The following is a 17,946-nucleotide window of genomic DNA, read 5'->3' as shown; positions in this document are numbered from 1 at the left end:
TGTTTCCTTTGAAATATGTATAATAGATTTAAGAAATTCCGGTAATATACATATGTATAATTTCAATTTTATGTTAGTTGAAATGTTTTGAATTTAGAAGAAATCGTTGAGTTTGTATGGATTGGTCGAATAATGAGTCAACGTTCAACATCCTTTTTGACCTGCTATTCAAAAGAGTTACGTGTATCATACATTTAAAACTAAAGATAATGTGTGCCGAAAACATTATTGACTATTTCCGAATACATATGTTGATTTATAACTGACTGCTAACAATGAGTTTCCTTTCGATTTCTTATCGAAAGCCTATTTTATATGAAGTCATACATCTAATATATAATTTTGAAAAAGATTATATATTAGATGTTGGTAAATTTGGCCATTTCGAAAAAAAATTGTGATTGAAAAATCTTATTTTCTACGACGACGATATATGTAGATTTCAATTCCGTATATGATTCCAATTACCGATTTCGGTTTCAATTTCAGTTCTGATTCCCTATTCCTATGTACAGTTCCGATACCCGATTCCGATTCCGAAAATTGTTGTTTTTGTTATTAATATAATACTGTTGCGTAGGGGTGGGTGGAGGATCCAAGTAAAAGGCCAACAGTCGTTTCACAGCATTTATTGATGATTAAGGAGATACACGCACTGGCAGTGCTCAGTCCAGAATGACATGATATCGCCTACGTACCGCCGTATAAAGGGTCGATCTCTCAGGACGTCTAATCTGTTTACCGGTTGTATAGTCACGTATTCGGATATGTATTTCCACGACATTGGGTCTCCCCGTACCGATTCTGAGAAAAGCCTAATAACGGTCATTGTTTAGCCTAAATGCACTTAGAGTCCAGATATAATCCTGGAAGTAAGTGCAAGCACTTAGTTAACCCGATAACAGATATCCGTTGGTCTAAGTGCAATTCGCTCAATCCGCGGCGTACGTAACGATACATATAACTTTATTTTAATGCATGTATCAATTATTTTTCTGAAACCAACCAAATATCAAAGGGCACAGCGCTAGTATAAATACAATATTTAAAAGCTAAAACCATCCCTTCTACACAAAAATTCTTCGAAGCAAGCACGCAAAATTTTATTTACATTCGCTGGCGTATGTGTAGGTTACTTGTTTTATTATAAAATAATCGTAAATGCTTTTTCTTAATGGAATAATTGTAAATGCATATTTAATTATAAAATAATTATTTAATCTTTAAAGTCGACTATATAAATCAAAAAAGAGAATATTTGATAAAAGAAGAAAAAACACAAGAATTTTGTCAAAAAAGAGGATATGTTCTCTTGAAAAGAGACCTGTTGCAAAACCTATTATATGGCGTCCCTAGGCAGATTGATTTTCAGCGTCCCCTCCCTATTATTTGCGGATCACTGATATTTGACAGTCGACTTAATGCGTTCCTCGAGAATTATTATATTTTATAGTCAGTATCGTTACGGCGGGTGGAAAAAATAAGTTGAATATAAAAGGAAAAGTACGAAGAAAGTCTTTTTTTTTTCAATTTTATAATCAAAAACAGAAAAAAAAAATGAGGGCGTCTTGCTATGGAGTCCCTAGGCACGTGTCGAGTCTGCTGCCCCTTTACATATGTACATACATATATGTCAATATTATACTATATTAAATTTTTCTTTAAAATATGAATTTGAACATATTATGGAATGATTTTCAATAAAATGGAAGAGAAATTTAATTAGAACTGTTCGAGATTATTTTTTCGTTGGATTCCTTAGGGGGACGACTACGGTGCGTCAGAGTAGCAGAACATTTTCCATAATTGACACTCCCGTCGGAAAATTTTATGGGGAAATTAAGTCGTATCGAATGGCTCGTTTACCTTGAGGTGGCAATTTATCTAGGGAGATCTGCGCGTCTAATGGACGTGTCAATTGGGTCAAGCGCGACAAACGTTTGCTTTGGGCCGTCTGTGAATGAACTTGTACACTTTGCGTTTTATGGCAAACAACGGTTACCGTTCGATACGTCAATGGACGAACGAACGATCAACGTCGAAAAAACATCAACTTACGATACTGACGTCACATCGTGCTAATTTAGCTTTTAATGCAGCTAATAAAATTATTGTCCACCGACAATGTCGAACTACTGGTTCCTATTATACGCATGGACATATAATATATGTATGTAATGTGGTCATGCAAATCTCAGTTCGTAGTATGCATGAGATAATCAATACATTTATAATGCATCTGTTTTACAGTCAAGATGAAATAAGGAATAAATTAACCAATGAATCAATGTCTAAATTGAAAGTTTAAAATTGACTTATATAGCTTATGAGCTTGCTTTGTAGCACCGACTTTTAACTGTCGACGCCGATATTTCGATATCTTTATCTTCGAATCTCAATTTTAAAGCTTGATCAGATTCATGCAGTATTCCATTGTTTGAGAAATAATTTTGGGGTCGGTCCTTGGGATAGTTTCCTTATTTCTACCATAATTCTTCCAACGGTTAGTTGTTTCGGAGAGATTCTTTTCCATTTTTTTCGAAATTCTCGAAACTGTGTTTACCGAAACACTCTTCTCTGGCAATTTTTCACATGGAAACCTTCTTCGCTTTCAAATACGCAGCAATCAAAGTTTTTTTTCGGCGGAAATATCCCTGCAGCGACCAATTTCTGAATCGATATTGTTAATTTAAAAATTCAAAATTAAATATTAAATCCATCAATTTTATAAAATAAAAACTATTAAACCCCTAATTACCCTTAGAACAATCATACAGCAAAAGGTCTCAGCTGAGCATGATCTTTTCAATGTTTGAAAGCATTTGACGCACAATGAACAAAGGCGTACCCTTAGCAGGTATATTACGGGTTTTTTGTACCTAAGTCTGTTTTATTTTGCATATATACAAGATAACTGTATTTTGTACATAGTTTAAAAGAATTACGTTTTTTTACCAATATGAAGAAGAAATAACTAAGATAAAGTTACAAATAACGAAGTGATGATTAGAACAAACACGTATGTCGCAAAATTCACAAGCGTTCCGTTTTATGTGACTGCTGGTGTACGGTATTAAAATCAGACACGCAGAATCGTGTGCGGCTTGTTTTTTCTTTTAGATAGTTTTGCAAATGCAAAAAAAAAATGCTGGCATGCTTAGTCTATGCCGCCACGATCTTCCCAAAACTCCCCCCCCCCCCCCCCTGTAGTGTTTTCGGTGATATTTTATCTTTGTATTGACAAACATTTGATTGATAACATTAATTCCCATATTTGAAGATATGTAGAAGAAACTTATCGAAATAATGAGATCGTACAAATTAACCTGAAGAAACGCCCTTCCCAGCTGGAAACCACGAGTAGGTGCATGCTGTACGATTCAGTGTGTTTGCACCTTTGAGCAATTATTTAGAAAGGTTGTGGCTTCGATCCCGACCGATATCGAATTTATTCAATTTTTTCGATGATTATGAGTATGTACATATGTATAGGGTACTGGCATTACTGGAAAAAATGTAAATCGTTGATCAGAATAGAACTAGCTCTCATAGATAATATGAATTTCTTTCGAAACGTTAAGATTTATATCACAGGTTTTCAACCTATGGGTCGCGACCCCAGATGGGGTCACGAATGGTCTTCTGTGGGGTCGCTAACTTAATCAAAAAACCAAAATAATATTGGCTATGAAATTATTTCCACATTTAAGTGTTTAAATATATGTATGTATTTTTAAATTTTACCACGGTGCCATTAAAGTTGCCCTAAGCGACACTTATAGTTTTAAACTTGTTCATACATATATACATATGTACCTACATATGTGTATTTGAAGATGATAATTTTTTGATATCATATTCAAATAGTGGTGACATACATACATACATATGTAGTGGGTAAGATGGTTTTGCATATTTAATGAGGAACTGATTCAATAATGAAATAAGAAACGATCGACTTGGAGTCACAGACTAAATCTGACCGAAAGCACTGCATAAATAATTCCGATTAAATTGTATTCAATCGAGGTCAACCCAGGACTTGAATCCGGGAACCTCTCGATGGTAAGCATTAACGCAAACCACCGAGCTATACTCCTGGCCGTATTTTATATATTTATTATACAATAAAAATGCATTGAAGTCGCGAGTAGCTTGACTTTTATAAAAAAAGGTTCAGCACCCGAAAAATATTGGGAGCCTGTGATAGTGAAAAACTCGTCCAAATTTCTGTATAGTAAAAAAACAATATTATATGCATAAAACAAAAATCCGTTATCTGAAATGTTTCTTGAAATTCGTTTATTATTTTTATTTTGATTTATTTAATAAATCATGCACACTCGTCTAACAGATTGCTCCTACTTGACGAGTGTGCTCTAAAAATTAAGAATGATTCAAACAGGTATAGGTACAACCATTTATTAAACACGACAGCCACAAAGACAGCGAAAATCGATATGCTGAATAACTCGAATTTTTGCGAAAGGGTCAGGGAAGGGATGCCGATTTGTTGGAACCGTTTCAATGAAATTAGATAAATTGGGAAACTCTGGAAGGATATGATCGACCATAGATCCACAAATCTAAGATCTGGCCAGCAGCATACGGGATAGAACACGTGACCACACAATTGAAAGCATTACATACTAACCATTGGTCTGAATTGAGTTTAAGAGCAATTTTTCATATTCTATACATCATACATATATGTACATATGTACATATATAATACATGTGCTTTAAATCTATCAACAGCGACGTTGAAGATTGGATTTTACGAAGTAACAAGATTACCATTTCATTAGACTAGAAATTCACTCAAAACTATGATTCACGAAGATAATGGATTTTCATCGTACATATACTACTAGTACATATATTGTATAGTATTACTAAAATTCGATAAATTAAATTGAGGACGACAAACAACGTGAGTTGTGTATTTTAATACATCCAAACAACAACAACAACAAAAAAATAAACTCACCGCTTTTATTGTCCATGAGTTCTCTATATCCATCATATATACCGGTGATGAGATGTGCCATGGCGAAAGTTTATATACACAGCTCCTGGGAACAGAAAACAAACAAGATATTAAAAACAGTGTTAATTTCCATCAAAAATCGTCTGTCCATTTGACACCCACGCTAATGAAATTCCTGCACAATCGCTCACTTTACACTGAAAACGGACTACGGAACACTATTTCGACGAGTCTCGTTCATTTTTTTCATAATATAATACATGTATACATACGAATATAATGCCTTTTCGGCGATAGAGGGGAGAGATCGTGCGGAAGTGGAACGGTTAACGTCTTCCGTCGTCTGGGTAATCTTCACAGTAATGTTCCGGTTTGGAGAGTTATGTTTTTTTTTATTATTTATTATTATTTCGCAATTTGATTGAAATTGAATATGATGGCCGTGAAATTCGTTACGATCGTCACGATTGTCGTTAAACGTAACCTCGCTCGTAGAATGTGTACTATTCAAAAGTAGTAGGTAAATATTTGGAGTCGAATAGCGGCCGTCAATCGTTAAGGACAGCTGCCTTATTGCGATTGAAAACTATTCACTGGTGTATGTGTGTATTTATGTGTGTATGTATGTATGTATGTATGTATGTATGTAATCTTCATAAATAATTCTCAATCATATGTTTGTTTGTAATTTTTTTCATTCATAGGATCGTTGAATAAAAAACTGTATTTAAAAAAAATGTTTTTTATTTTTAAATCTAACCTCTTCTATATTTTGTTTATCAAATTATAAAAGTATAAAAAATAAATGTATATAAAAAAACTTAATTCAGAAATCACCAATTCACTCCGTAAAATTTGATCATGAGTATGACAAAGTGCTCAATCTGCCATAGCGAGAGGGGGGCGAAAAGCGAAAAACGATCAGAGCAGTGTGGACAAATGCGAGAGTGGATGACAGACGTCACCGTGAACGAAGATTCAGTATTTTCAAACGCGTCTATTACGATTTTTTTCACCATCGTAGTGGCGGACGTCATTTCCACTTATATTGATGACCAAACCGAGCAAAATGGCAAAGTTTGAAAACGATCGGATAAGAACCTAAACTTCGTCACAAGACAAAATCGTTTATGAATTAAGAAGAGGTTAGTAAAAAACCAAAGTCTTTAACTTTGTAAGTTCAGTAAATATAAAATAAAGGTCTTACATAGGCATAGTAAAAAAAAGGTCTTACATAGGCATAGTAGGCATATAAAACATAGGCCTTCCATATAAAAATAAACTATTGCAATAATAAAAATAGCTTTCCGGCAAAATTGCACTTTACTAGTAATCCAAATCGAGGCTTTCTAGAGAAATCACCCAACCATTGCCAGAGTTAAGTTAATATAAAATAGGTCTACATAATAATAAAAATTACTATGTAAATCTGGATATTAAGTTTTTGAACTTTTTTGTACTATTTGTCAGGTAACCTGCGCTCATCATTATTTGTATAATTGAATATGATGTATGAGTGGAATTTTGATCTTATCTCTTCCATTTAGGCCAGATCCAGCTCGTTATAGGAAGGTTGACTGTATTTAATTCTAGTACAATCGCTTTGAAAACATCATTAGAATCAACAATAATGTATTTTATTACGGTCATTTACTGGAACTTCATACATTTTTCGCATAATTTTGATATAGCACTGCGGATGACTCACAAAGTCAACTCATTATTATCATTATACTCCATTTAAGATATCTATGCGAAAGATAATTGACAGGTTTTAAAGGCGACGAAACAGGGGTGTGTATGTTGTTCGACGCCAAAAAAACACACTGAAAACATCAAACGTTAAAGCAAGCAATGCTTTAAAACTCCATTTATATACTAAAAAAAAAGCAAAGATTTGCAGAAGACGACGGCAATCTTAAAGGACTCCCAACAGACTTGTAACACTCCTAAAATAAGATTTGATTCGTTCTAAAGCAATTCTAGCCGTTGGGTTTGACGGTTACTGTGCTACGATGCATATGGGGTGAAGCCAAGTATAACTCCCATGAGTTTTGCGTGAGTTTAGCATATTAAATTCATATACATATGTACATGTATGTATGTAGTGTTGAATATTTTTTGCGATCCCCGTTACGGAAACGCTTGGCAACAGCTGACGGAAACGCGATGTGTCGCAGGGGACCGCACATGACAGGGGTTGTCAACTGAGCGAAAAGGAAACTCGATAAATACTTTTTACTTCCCTATTGACAAACTATTTCATCATTCAAATCGGAAGAACTACCATGAAACAAACGCATGCTAAGATCAAGGTTGATCTAAAGTCGCTATTCTTCTCCTTATGAAACTCATACAAAGTAAAAACTTTACGGATGTTAATTATAACGTTTGTAAAACAATGCTCAGTGAACTTTATAAGGAATTATAGCAACATTTGTTGCGATTCCGTGCAATTATTATCTAGAATTAACAATTACTATTATTATACACAATTTTATGTCGGAAGCGTTGTTTTATGTCAGAAACTTGTATTATATGTACGTGGCGATGCAAATGTAATTTTTTTTTCAAACATGTGGTAGAATGTTTCAGTACAAAAAGTTTTTTCATTTTATCCCTTTCTAACTGAATTTCATATAAACATCACAATACCTTCTAAAATCAATTTTGTTTGCGAGAAGAAGGTGTGTAGGAAGTTTTGCGACGCCATCGAATGGACCAATGACGTGAAGCGAATCTTTTCAGTTATCCTTTTGTTAACAAAGAACGGACCCACATCAGAAATGATTTCCATCAGAAAATTTCCGTCCCTTTTATAAAAAGGTAAATATTTGAAAAAAAAAACATTTTATATGAAAATGAGTGGCGCGTATGTACATACATATAAGAAATTCAGATGTAGTCAGATTTTTTTATATAGAAGAAGCGGCACCCTGACAAAGCCGCGCCGACATTGCCACGTAAATTCCTAAATATTATATTTTATATCCAATATAAATTAATACATACCCATTATCAAGTTTCAACCTTTTTACAATATTATAAAATAATATTTGTTTTTTAGAAATTTCCGATTAAAATGAAAATAATTGAAAATATATTTTTTAAATGTAAACTAAAACGCCAAACTATAACGGAATGTAAATGCTGAAAAAAAAAACTTTACTGAGGCCATCATAAAACTGTATGATGGTTGTAGTTTTAGCCTAGTACGTCCAATGCTTCGTTCAATACTTTAAATGCGTAAAATAGTTGCATTCGGTTGCATAAATTCAAAGATAACGAATCTTCCGTATCAGTGCTTCTCAATTTTTTTTGACCATTTTTTTTCCTATCCTCCTATTTCATAAAAAGAACATCTGTTTTATTAAATCTTATTTAATTTTCTATTTTTGTTTTGTGCGATATTTACGGGGTTGCCCTGCGCGGCTTTGTCGGGTCACCAGAAGGAGCATATGCTGATAAAATATAATACTTTACAGATGTTAATTATAACGTTTGTAAAACAATGCTCATTGAACTTTGTAAGGAATTATAGCAACATTTGTTGTGATTCCATGCAATGATTATGTAGAATTGATAATTATTACTCAGTTTGTTCTTTCATTTGAAATTTCTCAATTCTATGAACAATGATGCAAACGAGTCGCCAATTTTATAAAACAAAAAAATTATTGATATATCATTGAATAAAATTATTGTAATTTTTAACCGTTTAATAATTACACGGCTCGGAGATTTTTCGTTGTCGATCTATGACATGTTCAATTGAAAATACACACCAATTTTTTTTTAATGAATTCCTCCATTTCTAGAAAATTTTACGGCCATTTGTTTTTATTCTACATATATTTCGCAATGTATATAAAACGCCAATTTATAAAATTGCTCGAGTGGCATCCCACACGTGTAGAAAAGCAAAAAAAAAAACATAGTAAGCTTTCGTTAGGACTCAATCGAGTATCATTGAAAAAATACGTATTATATATACATTTTATAGGTATAAAATGAATCTTTCAAACACATCACTGATTGAATCGAATATCATATATTTTATTTTATTATTTTATTTATTTATTTATTATTTTATTATTTATTTTATTTTAAGCACATATTTTACAGTACGAAAAATTTATATTTGAATTTCTTAGAAGTAATATAAAAAACCAAGTATTTTCAATAAGTATGTGATATGATCGATCATAATTAAAAGTTGCAGACATTGAATCGGATCAACTTCCACCTGTCGAAGCAGTTAACGCATATGACCCTAAATTATTGCATAAACGTTCTTTTAACTGCATTTGATTTGCATCTAAGTTTCCTAGTATTGAAATCGAGAGCTCAATAATTACCACCGTCGTAAATGGTATCAATTGCGAAAAACTACTCGCATTTCACGTCTACCGTACCAATTATAATAAAGTTGAAAAAAAAACCAAGGAAGAGATAACAACAAGAACAAAAATATAAATTGCACACTCGGGTAATTGAGCGAAAAAATCGATTTCGCAATAGGAAAATTGATATTATGCGCACATTATACGAAACGAACGTAATTTTAAATGGTAAAGATATGCATTAAAACTCATCTTTTACACAACAAAAACGAGGGTTAACAGATAACGGATTATTTGGAAATGATCGCGATAAGATTCGGTATCAATTTCCTACAAAAAATACGCTATTATAATGTCATTAGGAATGTACATATGTATTTGTGTGATTTGAAATGAGCGCACGAGTAAAAACGTTCACGAAATCAAATTTTCATATATAAAATTGAGGACACGATTGATTTTTGATTTTTATGTATTTTTAGTACGAATGTTTTCGTATTGATGTAAATGTCAGATTCACCCGTTGTCAACCAACGTGTGTAATATATGGACGTAATCTATCGTTCATTAGGGTGGCCATTCACAAAGAGACTTATTTGTCTGCGGATAAATCGGCAGAGAAATCAATAGCATTCATTAGAGATCAATAACGTGTCAGAAAATTTGTTGTCAATGTTCAATTACAACACTTTTTGAATTAAAATTGATTTCGAGCGACTGAATTGTTTTATCGTATTAATTCATACAAACATTGGTGCTTTTCTGTGGATGCAGAACAATCCAGGTGGGAAGCGAGTAATTACTCAAGGTATATATGTACATACACTACTGGCAGATCTGGAGGGTTATAAAATCCACATCGACCCTTTCCCTTTTAGAGTTCATCATTTTATCTAACTTAATTGTTGTAACGAATCTAATAGAATTGGCATTCTTCCCCCTATGCTTCTCGCAAATTCGTCGAGAAACATTAAAAGATACCTACAGCAGAACATGTTTGATATTTATATGTCATAGGTGTCACTTTGGGGCAAACCTATCATGGTAAATATGAAGTATATAAAAATGAAATTCCACTATTCTGTCCATTTCTTTTTGTAATTCTTTTATGGCGTAAACATACTGAATCATACGGCACGGATTTCCAAGGTGGACTCCAGTTGTGATGGGGTATCTTCATGTAATTGATAATTCTTATTATTACGACAAGTTTCTCTTACATTTCTAATATGGGAATCACCATTATTGATCACTGTCAAACCTGTGTCAATACAAGGATAAAATGACACCGAAAACACTCCAGGGGGAGAATTTTGATATGAATTGCTATAGCATAGTTCAGGTGGGATAGCGTTTTTAACATTTACCAAACTATCTACATAAAAAAAACACGTGCCTCGCACCATCATTGCTATTATTGTTGTTGTATTTATTGGCTGGCACACAGTAAGTATTCAAATACGACCATTATGATGTCAAAAACGATCATTGTCAGCCATTTTCCTAAGCAACGATATATCTTCGTTTATCATTTAGCCCTTTGTCAGCAGCAACTTTTTTTTAGCGAATTTGTCAATCCAGTTTTCGACCGTAAATATGTATTGTTAGATTTATTTAAGTGACCAAATATGTCAATCAAAACGTGAAGTGTATTTTTTTTTAATAATGAATCAGCCTTAAGAGGGCTGGACAACAGCGCCTTGTCCATACAAACGTATTACACTTCTCCCTTTTTCAATTATGGCACTAAAGAAATTATTTTTTAATATGCTATGGATAATTAGTTATTTTTTATAGGAGCTAGGAGCCGCCAAACATCTATAAAATCGCCTCTTTTTTACACCCACGAAAAGAGTCCAGCGTGCTTATATAGCGGTCGATTTAAAAAAAAAATACGCGCACAGTTGCATAGAAAATATCTTTCTCATACCGATGATAATTTTTTTTCAAAAATTGGTCCAGTTTCGGAGGAGAAAATTGGAGAATACGAAACCTCGATTTTGTCGATTTAAAAGACGTATTATCTGGTCGAAGCGCAACTGTCGCATTCACTCAATATATAGTATATATTGTCGCATTCAGTCAATATATACATTCACTCAATATATGTATATATCGAAGAAAGGAACGGCAACAAAATTAAGGTTTCGGGTGTACAGCCCTCTTAAGTATTTTGTTTACACAGTGAGTCACACCATTCTCCCCACTGACAATTTTAGCATGACTTTTATAGCGGTCATCCGCGGACAAAGGATTAATATAATATAAATTTAACCATTTTAAAGCAACCTGTAATGTCATATTAGTTGGGAATGAATAAATGACATTGAAACATTGCACAAAATCAGAGTGGGACGCTAGGAAGGTGTTCACAGCTCCTTCCTCCGAGAAAAACTTGCAGATTTAAAAATAGCATGTAGCTATGGACATAAGTTTTTATAATAGATTTTTTCATGTTTTCAGAAACGAAGAGAGATTTATCTTTTAATATGTATCTAGAAACGTCCTGCAACTCGCCTACCAACAGATAAGATTACAACACAATAAAATACATTCAGTCGAGTGATCCTATTGTATGCAGAGAAATGTTATATTAATAGAAGTGGCTTTAGGCGTCATATTGTTGTCAAGTGACGATTGTCCACAGACAATCCTAAATAATTTTAGCATCAGTCGTATTTGATGCTTGGTGCTCGACGTACATATGTTCGATAAAAACTTCTCTGTTTGTTTATATTGTCATCGCAAGATGGGCAAGCATCGGTAAAAAATTCACAATGCATTCAAAAACACACAACAAACAACATGGGATACATTTTTATAAGTAAATTGATCCGTTTGTATTCCGTGCGTTATAGCGTATTTATAGAGACGTACCGCGTAATATTGACAACAATTATTTATTCGTAAGGGCCCTTCTATTATTATTACATTTCTATGATTGTATGTAGTTGTTTTTCAAAGCCACAAAAATACTATTTAGTAATGAACCGGAAATACGTCTCGATTTACCAAACTGGCCGACAGATATCTGCGTGAATGACCACCTTTACATTGATGAACACACTACTCGTTTTTCAAACGTTTTGTTATAATTTTTTACATACGTCAATGTATACGGTAAAAAGGATTTGTATTGTGAAAAGAAATGTGCAAGTATAACGATATCAGTGTACTAAATGGTGCTCATATGACAGGCAGAAGTGGCATTATATTATACAAATAGATCATACGAAGAAGGAAAATCGGATACACGAGGGGGAAACGGCGTAGAAGGAATCCGTCGAAAGTGGATAAGGCGATTGAATAAAACATGAAGATCGCACTCGGCCAGGAGCGTAGCCGATAGTGGCAAAACGGATCGGTAAATGTGGAGTAGTAGTGTGCGGTAAATGTGTGTGGAAGCGATGTGTGCCACGCGATACCGGAATACAAATCGTCCTCACGCAAGTGGAACAAGCGCGCACACTAATAACTAATATATTTGAAAGAAAGCAACAAAAGGCACGGCGAGAATTCTCGAGAAATTCAGAGATTGTCAGGTCTCTCCTCAATGTGACCTAAACACGAAAAAAAGACATACATAGATAGAAACACTGAGGATCAGACCTGCATACATTGGCTATGGTGAGTCACACTTTTTTTTATTAATATTTGACTACGATGACCCAAAGCGACACATGGCCAAAGTAGAACATATGTATGTACTAGAGGTGAAAAAGACATGTGAAGGAGGTATGTAAAAATCAAGGGTAGATTTTGTGAGGAACCGTTGAATTAAATCACATAAATAGGCAAACTCTGACATGAAGACATCGACCTGGAGTAGGATCAGACCTGCATAGATTGATTACACTGAGCAACAAAAAAAAAATACCAGAGCGGAGACTAACCAATCTTTACTAAATTTGACCCACTGAATTCGAATATGATATTGATTTTTGTTGGTTAATGATCATTTACGAGATATGACCGTTTAAAAAAATGTGCGATTTTTACAGGTTTTTGGCTTTTGCGGTCTTTAACTCAAAATCTAGTATTGCTGTGCTAATGTTAAATTGCTGTGAGTATTGAAATCAATAGTCAGATGTTTTTCCTATTGATTGTGATATTTTATTGCTTTAAAATACTTATAATTAATTTTCTAGAGATAGAAAACCAATCCTTATAAATGAGGTGAAATAAAAAAATTTTTTACGGAGAAAAAATCCGTAAAAAAAATATATTTTTGACTTTTAAAATTCGCTAGACAATTAATTAGAAGTATTTTAAAGCAATGAAATATCGCAATCAATAGGAAAAACATCTGACTATTGATTCCAATACTCACTTTGAGCACAACAAAAACTGTAAAAATCGCATATTTTTTTAAGCGCTCATATCTCGTAAACGATCACCAACCAACAAAAATCATTATCATATTTGAATTCAGTGTGTCAAAGTTAGTAAAGATTGGTTAGTCTCCGCTCTGGTAACTCAAAAACGTGATTTTTTGTTGCTCAGTGTTATTGTTGTCACACTTTTTTTATAGTTGTTTACCACGATGACACAAGGCGACACATATGGCCAAAGTTGAGCATATGTACATATGTATGTACTACATGTGAAAAATCGAGGGTAGGTGACCGATTTAGTGAGGAACCGTTGCATGAAATCAGATAAATTGGCAAAATCTGACAAGAAGAAATCGAGAAATCTACATAGAGTAGGATCACACCTGCATACATTGGTTGTTGTTTAGTCACACTTATTTTATTTAATATTTTACCACGATGACCAAAGGCGACACATATGGCCAAAGTGAGGAACCGTCGCATGAAATCAGATAAATTGGCAAACTCTGACCAGAAGAAATCGACCTGGAGTAGGATCAGACCTGCATACATCAGTTATTGTTGTCACTTTTTTTTTAATATTTTACCAAGATCACCCAAGGCGAAGCATGGCCAAAGATGAACGTATGAACTAGAGGTGAAAAATCGAGGGTAGGTGACCGATTTGGTGAGGAACCGTTGAATGTAATCAGATAAATTGGCAAGAACTCTGACAAGAAATCGAACTGGAGTCACATGGTCTATCTCGTTCCACCAACTTGTAATATCTCAAGACTCGTTTTCATATGCAAAACACATAGTGAAATACTTATTTACGAGATAAACTACTAAAATATAGGTAAGAATTGATTTTTTAACATTTTTTTAAATATTTTAAAGGTGTGTTAATTGCTTGAAAATCTATGAAAGATCACAATATGTCTCGTATATTAAATACATATATTACATACAAGTATACAAAAAAAAATCTTGTATAAAATATACAAGCTCCTAACCACTGAGCTGGTTGTTAGTTAGTTAGTTCGTAATTCAATATGATGAATATAATTGCAATATGATGTTATTAATTTAATATGACTGCAATGTAACAATGAGGAGGGGGATAAATAAATAATAAATTCCGACAACAGAGGATTAAATCTAGATTGAGAATTATACAATTAAATTACATACGTTCTACTAAATATATGTAAGTCGATTTAATGGAATGATTTAAATTCGAGCATTATCATTTACAGTGATAGGTTGTTTCAATTCTTAGAAGTTATTTTTGAATGATTCGGTTTCAAAATATCTGGGTTAATTTTGCTAGAAATATATTAAACAATTTTTCTAATGATTATAACAAAAAAACCCCGTTAATTTCGAGTGAAGTAATGATAATACAGCTCGTTAATTTCGATTATATACGTATACGAAGCGCACAACTCATATATTATGGTATGTACTACTAAGAAAAAATCGCGTTAGCAAGTTTTCATTTAAATATTGGAATTCAACATGATTTATGAATATCTGTTTTTCGTATTTTGCGTATGTATGTAGATCAATTAGTCACAAATCTGATAGACCACATAAATAAATATGTATGTATGCAGGTTTTGTAAAATTCTACCTTTTATTTCTGCATGAAAGTGGCTTCCGATGTATCTATCACGTTGCCGGATAAACTCAAAAGGTGTTCGGAATATCGTTAAGCTAGATTGACAGCGTTGGAATGAACAATATTAAACAAATGTACTCCTTATATAATGAACGTATAAAAAACGTGAAAAACTAGAGATCCAACAGGAAAATTGTAAAAGATTGGGTAAGTTGAACTTTGTATCGAACTATTATGTCATAATAATCTTTTGCTGCAATTATTTTTTTTATTTATTTGAAGATGTCTATAAACACAACAATATTGTAATTTAACATAATCAAAGGCCGTGTAAAATTTAAAGTTTGACGGTTGAGCTTATAATTAAAAAATCATTACGTATCTATACTAGGCAGGCGGTTAGACCATTGATGTTCTATTCTGAAAATTTTATTTTTCACGAAAACCGTATATATATGTACATACGTAGATGAAATTACCTTACTCTGAGACAGACACAACAGGAAATAGGCGAACGGTGAAAGGCTGGCACATTTTGCAAGTGTTGGCAAAAGCGACACAACAACAACAACACCACTACATAGACAACAACGATTAGGTGCAAACTGCATTAGCTCGTAAGAGGAGAATTCGAATGCAACAAGAGAGTCAGTCGAGTGCAGTATCGGTACGCGAGTGACGAAGAGTGTGCGAAAAAAATTGCAAATAAATAATTCGCTCCATTAAGGCGTGGCTGTTACAACAGTGTGGTCCAAAGCCCGCGGCGACAGACCGCAATACCAGAACAGAAGCAGTGGGCGTGAAAGAATTAAGAACGAGAAAAAAATATAACAACCAGAAAACAATATAATTCATCCGGTATCAATTACCTAACCGATTGTTAGTACAGTGAGAACTGTATCGATTTATTTGCAAAAAACAATAACAAACGAAAATATTAGCTTTTTTATTTTATTTAATATAATAAAACGTCAACCGTTGAATGACGCTCAAAACTTACGTACATACATTTGTGTGAATAGATATTTGAAAATGTTAACTATGTATGTAAGTACTGTACGGAGAAAAATGCTACCAAAGGCGAAAACACACCGAGTGGTATGTGCGTGTTTTTTTTTAGATACTTTGAAGCATGCGAAAATAGCGCAGTACCCCTAGCCCATAAATGTACATGGTACACATTCCCAAAAATCACCCCCTGGAGTGTTTTCGGTGATATTTTATCCTTGCTTGACAGTGATCGATAACGATGAATCCCATATTTGAATAAATGTAGGAGAAACTTGTCTGATCTCGGTTGCATATGGATTAACCCTTCGAATCATTTGCATTTGCATTTAAAACTCTTTGCTTGTGGATTAAGTCAGCAAGTTCATGAGCCTGAAATACGCCTATAGGCGTTGTATTTTGAGCATGCACAAAGTAAACAAGAATACTACCCGCTAAGTCTTTCCAGGTAGCATTGAAAAAAAAAATGGATTAAACATGGGTCGCGTAATCAGTGTCAATGTTCATAAAGACTGGTTTACACCGGAATTTCTGAATTTATAACTATAGCAGAATTCCTCGATGAAAATCTCTAACTGCTGAGTATTTTAGATCGTGGCTTGGCATTTAAATTGTGAGCATGACATTTTAACAACAATGAAGAAGATGGTACTAGTTTTGGAAAAATACATTCATTAATAGACTTCTTTTGCTTATTTAATATTGTTGCAAGATATATTAGAGAGTCTAAACACACCGTTACAAAACTCGAAATCCTCAGCGGTAGTTATCTAGCGTAGTGATCTAGAGTTTGTTTGGATTAGCTACAATTTTTATACCCGTTTTCTATTGGATTTCTAAATAATTCTAGTTGGAAATGTTAGCGAAATTTTCAGCGTGGCGAGCTTTCAACAGAAAAGACGTCAGCACTCAAAGGGTTAAGGATCGGCGGCCGGTCTCTATTTGGACAAAAAAATGGGTTTACTCATCATTGTCAATTTCTATGATCAACCTTTTTTTGCTCTCTAGCTTTGTAGGACAGTAGTAATTAACCCTCTTTCCTGGGAAATAGAAACCGAGCGCCAAAGTCTAATATGGATGCACTCTGCACGTACAACTTCACCCGAATTCGGTTCGGGGAACCCCCATTGTGAGTCAAACAGTCACAGCGGTGAGTCAAATGACGTGGCGTCCCGTACTACTCAGTGTGTTTTCGCCCGAAGGGTGGGCCTTACAAAATTCGTATATGTGCCAACACTAACTTCATTCCAGATAACTCTAAATATCGAATACGATTGGTCGATGAGCATCTAAATGCACAAAATCCAATATGAGACGCAAAGTTACCTGGAACGATTTAAGATGACACATTTTGGTTAGTCAAATTTTGAGTGACTACATATTTTGACATTAGTCCAACTACATACATATGTACATATAATAAATGCATCCATCGACAATACCCATATAATATATATGAATATTTGATAATGACGTGTTACAAAGAAGCCCGGCACGCCAAGGTTACAGCCGAAATTCAAAACAAAACCTCCGGGTGCAAAGTACTCGATACGGCCATGTGGTGAAATGCAGCGAGCAGAGTATGTGGGCCGGTGCAACGATTGCATCATCGTCATCGCGCTGCATCTCTTGCGCGTTTGAGGAAATTCCGGTCGAAAACCGGTCGGG

General features: G+C 33.9%; 1 protein-coding gene across 1 annotated transcript in view; it reads right to left on the bottom strand.

The window, feature by feature from the left end:
- LOC143910200 (very long chain fatty acid elongase 7-like) overlaps positions 1-17,946 on the bottom strand; it is an 81,776-nt gene that overhangs the window by 8,239 nt on the left and 55,591 nt on the right. The window contains exon 3 of the mRNA XM_077428577.1: positions 4,991-5,075. Within this exon, the coding sequence (XP_077284703.1) occupies positions 4,991-5,051 (61 nt within the window). The 5' untranslated portion in view covers positions 5,052-5,075. The remainder of the gene's footprint in view (positions 1-4,990; positions 5,076-17,946) is intronic.

This window comes from Arctopsyche grandis, chromosome 1, assembly GCF_051622035.1.
Source record: "Arctopsyche grandis isolate Sample6627 chromosome 1, ASM5162203v2, whole genome shotgun sequence".
In the NCBI taxonomy this organism is placed as follows: Eukaryota; Metazoa; Arthropoda; class Insecta; order Trichoptera; family Hydropsychidae; genus Arctopsyche; species Arctopsyche grandis.
The sequence above is the reverse complement of the archived record's forward strand: the minus strand, read 5'-3'. Positions and strand labels throughout refer to the sequence as shown.